Consider the following 10,223-nt stretch of genomic DNA (forward strand, 5'->3'; position numbering starts at 1 on the left):
CAATATTACCATGCATAGTCGATGCTAAAAGTGGAGTAGAGCAACAGTCAACAAGATTAAGATCCAGGTACATATATCTTAAGAGTATGGAAGGAAAATGTGATTATGAATGTGTATATTATATTGATTGCTTCCACTTTATACAAAGTAATTAATTAGATTATAGCTATAGGCATGTTAAGCCCGTTAGTTTCACCTTAGTTCTCTCCAATATTATTTTCGAAACCTCTAGACTCTTGACATGTACTTAATAAAAAAGTGGCAATGTTCTCTGGTATTTGTGAATTATATTTTTCATGATCTAAAGGAAAATTGAAAGGAATGATCGCGAGACTAAATCATACGTTAGACTTATTTTTCATTTGGCTATAATAACAAACCTTTTTCATCCTAAACGTTCATATCGACAAACAGGCCTCGATCAATACCTTGTTACCCACGTGGACTTCTTTGGGCCTCCATTTGAATTCTAACAAAGATAATTTTTGAGTCGGAATATTTCCAGCCCAAGAAGCTGGCCCAAATCAATCAAGCCCAAGTCTTTTTATTTTATTTTCTGGTCAAGTCTTTTTAATAAAATCTTCATAAAAGGAATCAAATAGAGAGCAAAGTAGAGAAATAAGAGGGGGAAAAATCATTGGAAAATGGTAGCTCGCCAATTCATTGTTCATCACAAGGACTCCGAATTCCCCATCGATTACGATACCGACGATGGATTCGAGGTATCAAATTTGTCAAATCTCTATTTTTTTCTTAATTGTTAACTTAAAATTATTTAAATCATTCCATTTATTCATCAGGTGCTCAAATTCCAAATATTTTCGCTCACTTCGATCGATCCTGAGGAGCAAAAGGTCAATTCTTCTCTTTGAATTCCTGTTTTATTTTAAATTGCCAATGGATTAGCCTCAAAATTTTGTTGTTGCAATTTCCTTTTGAAGATCTTAGTTGAGGATCAGAATTTGATCATGACTGAATCCTCTGATCTCGAATCCATCTCCTCTAAGCTCCGTTTGGTTTCAATCAATGAGGAGCAAGCAGAGGAGAAAAAAGAGAAGTCTTTGAACCAATTTGTGAAGTCCGATGAAGAATTGGCTAGGATCTTGCAGGTATTTTGTTGGTTGTTGTCACTGAACTACTGAGAAGATTGCATTTTTTAACTTATAAATGTTGCATGTTTTTAGGCTGAAGAGGATGCACTTTTCTTTCAACAATACAGAGCAAGTGAAAATAGTGGGGAATTTGAAGGGAGAGTGCGGCCTTATGTTAAGCAAGTATTCTTGGTAATTCTTCGACATTTACTGAAGTTTCTATATAATTATATGTTTCAATTTCTAAATTTTGATTAATGTTTAATTTTATGTTTTACTTTTGGTGTCATTTTTGAGGGGATGTAGTATGAGGACCCAGTTCGCCAGGAGGCTGCACGAAAGTCTGTTCCTGTTGATGAAGTTGAGGAGAAGGCACTGGTTTCTTTGGCCAAGGTGCACATTTTATGTTTTAGTTGCCGAGTTGCAATTTGTTATATCCATTTTTAACTTAGTCCTAGCTAAAGAGTGTAAGACTATTAATGTGTGCACTAGTAAGACACTAGAAGTAACTTTATTTGAAGATAGATATGGATCCCAGGCTAAAGAACATGGCTTGAGGCCACATGACGGTATATGGTAGCTGATAATTTAATTGAGAAGCTGAGCATTTATATAGCTCAATTGAGGAAGTATTTATGTTTCAAACAAATCTCCTGATTCAGACTCTCTTTTCTACCATACTGGTCATATTTCTTTAATTAGGTACCTTATCGAGTTTGCTTTTGCATGGTAGACAACTTAATATAAAACTGTGTTAGTTTGCACCGTGCTCTTATATTATCTTTGACTTAATCTCTTGTGAGATTGGCTCATCTGTTTCAACAGGAGGGAAAGTTCAAACCTTCAAAAGAAGAGAAAGATCATGCCTTCTTGCTGCATTTGCTTTCCTGGTTCAAGCAATCATTTAGGTGATCTAAATCATTTTACTTCATCAAGAACCTAGAACCTTAAAAAGTTTTAACTTTTTTGTTCTGTGTATTATGTGATTTTGACTTTTAATTTTTGCCTTTAAAATTGCTGTCTAGTATCTGCATGACCGAGTTCTTGTTTACAGTATTGTATTTCTTTGCTTTTTTCACCTTCACACTGAATTACAACTCTCACTTAGACCCAAACAACTGTCTGCTCCAAATACGCAACATTGGTCATTGAGTGAATAATGATTGCCTTGTGCTGTTGTATTTTTTCTCTCAAACCCACTTCTTATTACAGATCAAATTGGAAGAAGCGCCTTTAGCTAGACAAATTCGTAGTTCTGTAATTCATTGCAGAATATCACAAGTTTTCAAGAGCTAGGAGAACTAAACTCTAAAGATATCATATTTTTAGAGGAAATTAGACTTTTAAGGTCTAATATGTTGATCCTTCTTCCTTAATTAAATTATTAAACCATACTAACCACTGATACTAATTTCAACTTTTTAAAATCTTAAACTGGTTGTTATTACAGGTGGGTAAATTCACCTCCTTGCGAAAATTGCGGTAGTGGAACTAGCAATATTGGCATGGGCACCCCACTTCCTTCTGAAATCAGTTACGGTGGTTCTCGTGTTGAGCTTTATAGGTAGGTTAGAAATTTTTACTATCATATTCTGATGTTTCCAGTAAATTTATTTTTATCTGCACCATTATGTAGGGTTGCATCAATTTCATTTACACAAAAGAGACATGTACCTTAGATATTAAGATATTCTCCTTTGTTTAGTTTATTTAGTTGGGGTGATTGGCGAAATAGGGAACTGAGGAAGGGAGATGATAAATTTCAAAGTACATGCTTGAATATGTATTCGTAGTTCTTACTAAAATTCAAAGATTCCTGGTAATTCTTCCTTTGCTAAAAGGAAATTGATGTAAACAAGAAGGGTTGAAGAGTCATCATGAGCAAGTAGCTTGGTGGATCTGAAGTTGAATTACGCTCCTGACAGGAGGAGATATAATTTAGTGATAAACTTGGAGAATGTAAGAAGATTTTGATTCTTGATAAAATTTTCATTTATGCGTAGGAAGTTTTTTTTTCGCTAGAAGTTTAATCTGTGCAAGAGACAGATTTGTGGACATGGATTTTGGATTTCGCGAGTGAGAAAGTCAATCAAATAGAGAAACAAAAAGTAGAAAAACTCTGGTGAAGAGATAAATTAGAGAGAGGCCAAGCTGAGGGGGCAAAAATTAAATTCAATCAGGAAAAAAAAAGGAAATGTCAAGATGATTGTTGGTTGACAAAGTTGGAAATGGGAAGAAGAGGGTGGTAAAGTATAACTGTATAAGTACTAGCAATAATGCTGACGTTACAAAATATTTTTTTTGTTTAGAATTATTAATTGGACAAGTGGCTCTTTTATTGTTAGAGACTAATATCCAAATATAACAATATGGGACTACTATCCACACAAGATATTATGAGACTGATATCCAAATAAGACATGACCTCAAAAGAAAATTATAAAAAGTGCATGACTTTTTATATTTTTTTGCATATTTTGGCCCCTTCTTATTTGTATCCGATTGAGAACTAAAACAATAACTTTTGCTGGCATCTGAAGTGCAAATCTCATGTAAAAGTCACAAAAAGAAGAATGACATGTATGTGTCATTTGGGACCTATGTATTGAAACATACAACTCATGGTCTGAGCACCTCAAGGTATTTTACCTAAAAAATGCCTAATACTTTTGTCTTTCCAGATTCTGCATTATACATTGTTGTGAAGAGCACCACATAAAGAAAAAGGCATGTAGACTGTCCAGTAAGTATATAATTATGATAATGATTATATGTTGACTGTTCCATTTTTAGAAATTAAAGATTTAAACTCACAAACATCATCAAAACTTCAAGACTCATTCCCTTCTGCTCATAGAACAGCATCCTTTCTTGTCATTGTTTGACTCATGGAGATATATATTTTCTTTCATGGAATACATGCCCTTCTTGAACCTGGCTGTGAAGCTGAAGCTGGCAAGTTTAATGTGGTCTGAAGTTAGCAAGTTTTATGTGGTCACTGAACAATAATGAATTTAAGTGCATCTGAAGATATGTTCTTGCTTATACCTTGGCTTGGTAAAACAATGGAGAATGGAGGTTTTTCATATGTAACCCTCTGGAGATTCGTTCATTGCTATTCTTGGATTCTCCAAAAGGAGGCCCTTTTTCACCTCTCTAAAGCGACATCTTCTTGCTGCTGTTCTATATATAGAGGAATAGAAGAACGTTTCTCATGATTGATAAACTTCCTATTCTATATATAGAGGAAGTGATTGCTTGATATATAGGAGGAGGGCATCATCAGCCTGAGTTGTTGGAGAAAAGATGGTTGCTTGTGGCTATTATTATCTTTTAGTGGTGCTGTTGGTGATTCAATAAAGATGAGATCCGTTGGTTTAAGTCCTTCAGGATAAACTGAATCCCTTTGCTAGAGGAGATAAAGCTGAGCAGTTCTTTCATCGGCTGATGAGAGTTTGACTAATCTTTTGAGTAAACTCATTTGTTGGCTGGCATTCATTACATTTCACAGAGTTGGGTCTTTCTTTGTGCTTAGGGATCAGTTCCCTGTTGAGTCTTACATATTACATTTCACAGAGTTGGGTCTTTCTTTGTGCTTAGAGATCAGTTCCCTGTTGAGTCTTACATACTGTATTTATGTTGATGCTTCAGTTTACTGAGTGGTTCTTACCTGTATGAAACTGAACTACATCTCAATGCACCGTTTAAAAAATTTCAGGTGCAACTGTTGTTCATCTATCACTCGTTTTCCACGTTATAATGATCCTCTAAAGGTACTTCTTTATCTGACATGTGTCTTGCATGTGTTATCTGTTTATGTTTTATGTTTTATGTTTTTCTTTCTCATGTCACGATTTCACAATTTGATTTCTTACAGTAATTTGGTTACATATTTTGTTTGGCCAGCTTCTGGAAACAAGGAAAGGGCGTTGTGGAGAGTGGGCTAATTGCTTTACACTCTACTGTCGAGCTTTTGGTTATGAATCTCGCCTGGTTAGCACATCACTAATTTATGACAAATTACTTCTTATGTTGTTAAAGTTAGCTCTATATGTTGATTCTCAAGGATGAGATCTTGAAGTTCTATGATAAAAATGGAAGAATTCTGTACTTATATATTCAAAATTTTCAGATATTGGACTTCACTGATCATGTTTGGACAGAGAGCTTTTCACATTGCTTGGGAAGGTATGTGTAATTTCCTGAGCTGCTTCTTGTTTTGTACTTCTACAAATTGAGGGACTTGAAAGTTTTTGGCAGAAGATTATGTTTGGTGATGCTAACTTGTGAGTTGTCTACAGATGGATGCATCTAGATCCATGCGAGGGAGTATATGACAATCCACTTTTATATGAGAAGGGGTACTTTCTCTTTCTAATTGTTGACTTCTTCCTTCAGAATTATGTCTGATGCTCATCCCATTGTCCGAACTTATATACATAACTTTCTGTTAACATTTATCCTTTCAAAAATTTTATTTACATCACGTATTTCATTTCTTTTACATTCCCTTTTTCTGAAGGTGGAATAAGAAGTTGAATTATGTAATTGCTATTGCGCAAGATGGAGTTTACGATGTCACAAAACGTTACACAAGGAAGTGGCATGAAGTAAGTATTCCTTCTTTCCCCCAGAATCTGTCTTCCCACCTTCCTTTGCTGATGTGAATTGCAATTTTTTCTTTGATGAGTTGATTTCTCTCACAGGTTCTTTCTAGACGTAATATCACGACGGAAACCAATGTTTCTGCTGTCCTTTCTTTCATAACAAAGGAATGTCGTGCTAGATATTCATCTAGAGAACTTTCTATTCTTGAGCATCGCGACCAGAAGGAAATCGAGGAGCTTGAGGGGGAGCTTTATCATAAAATCGATAATTCTGTATCCCTACCTGGAAGGCAAAGTGGGGCCATTGAGTGGCGACTTGCAAGATCTGAAATGGGGTCTAATGGGAGTACCTCTCTAGGAATTTCTTCTTGTCCAATCCGACTCTGTGTAGATTCACATGTTAAAAATATTTACACTGCTTTGTATCTTCTCTTACTTCAATTTCTTGATAATGGTTATGAGAAAAATGAAATTGTTAAGATTCTGGCAACTCTTAAAAAGCTGTTGGTGGATCTTAGAGCTTCCCCATTTAAAGAGAGGAGATCTTTCATAAATTTCACCCTCTCACAATCCTCTGACACATTGATGACGTGCATCGAAGGGTTTCTTGCTTCCATTTCTTTAAAGGGGGAATTGGAGAATGATGGAAGGATGTGTGTATGTCTAGCTGGTGATCCAGTTCAAACTTCTTTAGCTTTACCTGTGGCTATGGACGCTGTTGATGAAATAGCTAATAATCTTACAAGTGATGCTTACTTTGAGAAAGATGCTATAGAATTTCCAAGAGCCAACAGATTATCTTCTGGCTCTGTTCTTGCCAGTGGCGAAGAACTCCCTGTTGAAATTGTAAGTAGTATCAAACTATCTTCATGCTTAGGATTTTGTTTATAGTTGAATAGTTTCCAATGACTTATGAGTTGTTTGTATGTATGCTTTGCAGGCAACATCAGCATTTGATGGTATGCGTTTGTCTAAGTGGGGAGAACCAAATGGAGCTAAAGGTACACAGTTGGAGGAAATTATTGTTACACTAATTTTTATATAGCTTAATTTCATCATAGCAACCTTTTGATATGTTTATAAGATCTTGTTTACGTATTCCTATGTGACTCCTAGTTACAGCCCAATATCCTACCCTTTTAGCCGTGCTTGTCCAAACCTTCCTATTGGTACCATGACTCAAGTGCAATTGTTATGGTAAAATTTTGTCTTTTCTTTCTAGCATAGTGTAATGTATAATACTTTTTTTTAATGTTTATGATGCATACATATTTCACCATAACGTTGATGCTGATATTTTGGCTGCTGTTAATTGTCTTCTTTCTTTTTCCTTACTGTTCTGCGAAAATTCTTCAGTTACACGAATCCCAGGATCTATTCACATTGTAGGGGTGCAGCACTTGCACCCATAGACATTTATGAACGCCCCAAAAAATAAATAAATAAAAAAAATAAAAATTGCACACCAAAGCCCAAAAAACTAAATAAATTAGTAACAATTTGAATTAATTCATTAGAAATTGAATAAATTCATTAGAAAGTAAAATCTCATTTAAATTTCTAGCAAAAAGTTTTATTGAGTGCATTCCCATTACATATTATAGTTTTATAATGTTATTTTTTTTTATCTCCAGGTAAATAGACAATTGTTATCCCCCCGCCCCGCATGGAAATTTTTTTAGATTCGCCACTGCCAACAAATTACACGTAACCTATTGGTCTTATTAATCTTTTAAAGTAGCATATTCTATATTCTCTGCATGATTTTTTAGACGTTATCAAGGCCTAATATATGCAGCTACGGTGGAAAAGTTATTGTGATAATATTAAAAAAAATCATAGAACACCATGTCTGCAGGACAAAGCCGAGGTTCATGCTGTCTTGCTCGTCTTTGCCACATTATGATGTTGCATCCTTTCTCCAACCTTCCGGGACTTAAGTTGCCTATAATTGATCAATTTTACTGTATCTTATTTATTTTTTTACTACAGGATGTTGGTTATTATACAAAGTATTAAATGATCAGATGCATGAACTGGAGGCATACCAGCTGATGTCAGCCAATGATGCTCCAGAAAGAGATCCAGTGGATTGGTATGTTATTTGATTCTTGTATATGACTTCTGTATGTTTTTCACATTCAGAATTTCAGTTATACGTGGCCTGAGAAATTTGCTTGGATTTAGGGTTTAACATCAGTTCTTATGCAAAGCCTTATGCAAATAGCCCTTGATAACTATTCTTGGTAAACTGCTGTTTTAGAATGTCCCGCTACGTGCACTTCTACGACTTTACAGACTTAGTGATATAAAGACTTGTTTCTGTCTTGGGAACACCAAGAGGTTACATATCTGTTCATTGAATGATTAATAACTACTTTTATGGATGTGACAAACAATCTACAATGGCTTTCAATACATCATATCGATATCTATAACAAATTTACAGATAGGATATCTCCTATATTTTCCTTCTTAAAATAGTAGTTTCCAGTACTTTAACCGGCTCTTCAGTATCTACACTTTTGTAAATAAGGTAAACAATTTATTAAGTTTAGGGTAATGCAAGCCAGACCAGCGGCTTGGTAACAAAAATAAGTAGCCTACCAGTTACTAAGATTTTTATGATCTTTCAAGAGGATAATTTATTGAATAAATAGCAAATATTTGTTTTTATATCTTCATTTTCTAGTCTTTGGAGTCCTGGGATACAACACCGTATAATGTAAGTACTGGGAAACAAGCATTCAGGTTCGATGGCTGTGTCAAATGGAGCTAGATCTTTATGGTATTCCTCCAACTTGCACACAGAACTGGAATAAGAATTGCGCCATTTTTTATTCTCCAACAATAAGCATTTCATACCTCCAACTTACTACCCACATAAGATCTGGCAATGCCATGTGGTTTAACCTAATTGTGTTCACCATTATTTGGTGAGTGTTTACTTGGACCTTCTTCATGTAGTGCTGTAGTGGTCCCAACAGTCTAATAAATTGTTAGTGCTTTAAGGCGCCAATAACCTTTATCCATCGAAGTTCAAAGTTCCTTGCTTCCTTGGTGAGTTGAATAAAAGAAGCAACGATCTGGCGCCTCTTTGAACTGTGAGGCGGCAACTTATATTCTTGGAAGTGTATAAATATGAGAAGTTGAGGGCAATGGACAGCAAAGTATCATAATAACTTATGCTTATGAAGATGTGTTATTCCGAGGTTTGAAGTATCTGCTTGTACTATATCAAATCTTAAGCATATGCCAATCTGGTCCGGTCGAAACCAACTAATAAATATTATTTTAATAATGACAAACAGAAGGAGGAGATCCAGATCCGAAGAACCAGGAATTGTTTTAATAGTGTTATTGTGGAGAGAAAAATCACTAAGTTTATAGCTATGATTAAACGTACTCATTCTATATACCAATAATTCCAGTATGGAACTGTCAAAATGTAGAGGAACCAATACTGTGATTTTGACCTCGTTTTTCATCTAGGCTTGATGGAATCTCCTGGTTGGTGAGGGCGGGTAAGTCTTCAATACATCTTCAATCATTGAACTATGCTTGTAACCCTCCTAGTATCCCCTTCATGATATCCATTCTAGCTCTTTTCCACTTTAAAATCCATTTTTCAGATATTAGTTGGCATAAGTTGTTATAGGAAACGTCTGAGCTTGTTTTCGGTCACCCTCTTCTTCTGATGTTCAGGTGTTCTCTATAATGTATGTTTAATTTCGTGCAACCGAATAGGAAAATAATTGTTCGTAATATTCCTAAATACAATTGGGAAGTAGCTTGTAGTTTTCCCTTAGTTGAAGGTTTTCCGAATGCCTTGGGAAGGTTCAAATTATTACACTTCAAGTTGATTGGCCCAAATTATCCAGGGAGGTCTACTATGTGAAGCTTCCCATTACTAAACACATCTATGATGAGACTCTATGGTCTTAGTTGCTTCAGGATGACATTACTTATGAGACCGCGACAAGAAACAACTAACTAGACTTAGAAAAAGGAAGAGAAAATTAGAATCTTAAGGAGTAGGATTAGTGCGAGGAAATGGGAAACTGATTATCGGAAGGAAATAACGATTCGTATTCATGGCCATTGGCCAGGTTAGCTTCAATCAGGGACGGAAAAACATATCAGATGGTTCAGACATCAAACTTCAAAAAGGACTGATGGTAAACGAATGCGGCACTAAGTCAAAGGAGCAGCAAACTGCCATCAAGGACAGATGTTACACCTGTATATTTGACTGAGAAGACCCTTAACAGAGCCTACCAGAAGAAAAGAAATGACTGGAATCTCTGGAGGCATCATAAATTGTGATGTTCTCTTTCCATCCTTTCCTTGTTCCTTGTGTATTAGTTAACCTTCACTGTGCTATTGAGGACCGGACTAAGCATTTGGTGTATTTGTAACGCAACTTCCTTGGTAAAAATATTGTTATGCAACTGTTTGTAGATAGAAACCATTTGATCAATAAATTCTCCTCTAATAACATTATACTGTGCTCAATAGGATTGTC

General features: G+C 35.4%; 1 protein-coding gene across 1 annotated transcript in view; it reads left to right on the forward strand.

The window, feature by feature from the left end:
* Nucleotides 605-10,223, forward strand: part of LOC109833418 (peptide-N(4)-(N-acetyl-beta-glucosaminyl)asparagine amidase) — a 10,213-nt gene continuing 594 nt past the window's right edge. Inside the window, exons 1-16 of the mRNA XM_020401074.1 lie at nucleotides 605-722; nucleotides 801-854; nucleotides 942-1,109; nucleotides 1,185-1,283; nucleotides 1,398-1,484; nucleotides 1,917-1,999; nucleotides 2,542-2,655; nucleotides 4,810-4,864; nucleotides 4,998-5,084; nucleotides 5,224-5,279; nucleotides 5,393-5,452; nucleotides 5,614-5,701; nucleotides 5,798-6,544; nucleotides 6,639-6,699; nucleotides 7,691-7,793; nucleotides 10,217-10,223. The exon at nucleotides 10,217-10,223 is cut by the window's right edge and continues 125 nt beyond it. Coding sequence (XP_020256663.1) covers nucleotides 645-722; nucleotides 801-854; nucleotides 942-1,109; nucleotides 1,185-1,283; nucleotides 1,398-1,484; nucleotides 1,917-1,999; nucleotides 2,542-2,655; nucleotides 4,810-4,864; nucleotides 4,998-5,084; nucleotides 5,224-5,279; nucleotides 5,393-5,452; nucleotides 5,614-5,701; nucleotides 5,798-6,544; nucleotides 6,639-6,699; nucleotides 7,691-7,793; nucleotides 10,217-10,223 — 1,947 coding nt within the window. The 5' untranslated portion in view covers nucleotides 605-644. The remainder of the gene's footprint in view (nucleotides 723-800; nucleotides 855-941; nucleotides 1,110-1,184; nucleotides 1,284-1,397; nucleotides 1,485-1,916; nucleotides 2,000-2,541; nucleotides 2,656-4,809; nucleotides 4,865-4,997; nucleotides 5,085-5,223; nucleotides 5,280-5,392; nucleotides 5,453-5,613; nucleotides 5,702-5,797; nucleotides 6,545-6,638; nucleotides 6,700-7,690; nucleotides 7,794-10,216) is intronic.

The sequence above is a fragment of the Asparagus officinalis genome, chromosome 3 (genome assembly GCF_001876935.1).
Source record: "Asparagus officinalis chromosome 3, Aspof.V1, whole genome shotgun sequence".
Taxonomy (NCBI): Eukaryota; Viridiplantae; Streptophyta; class Magnoliopsida; order Asparagales; family Asparagaceae; genus Asparagus; species Asparagus officinalis.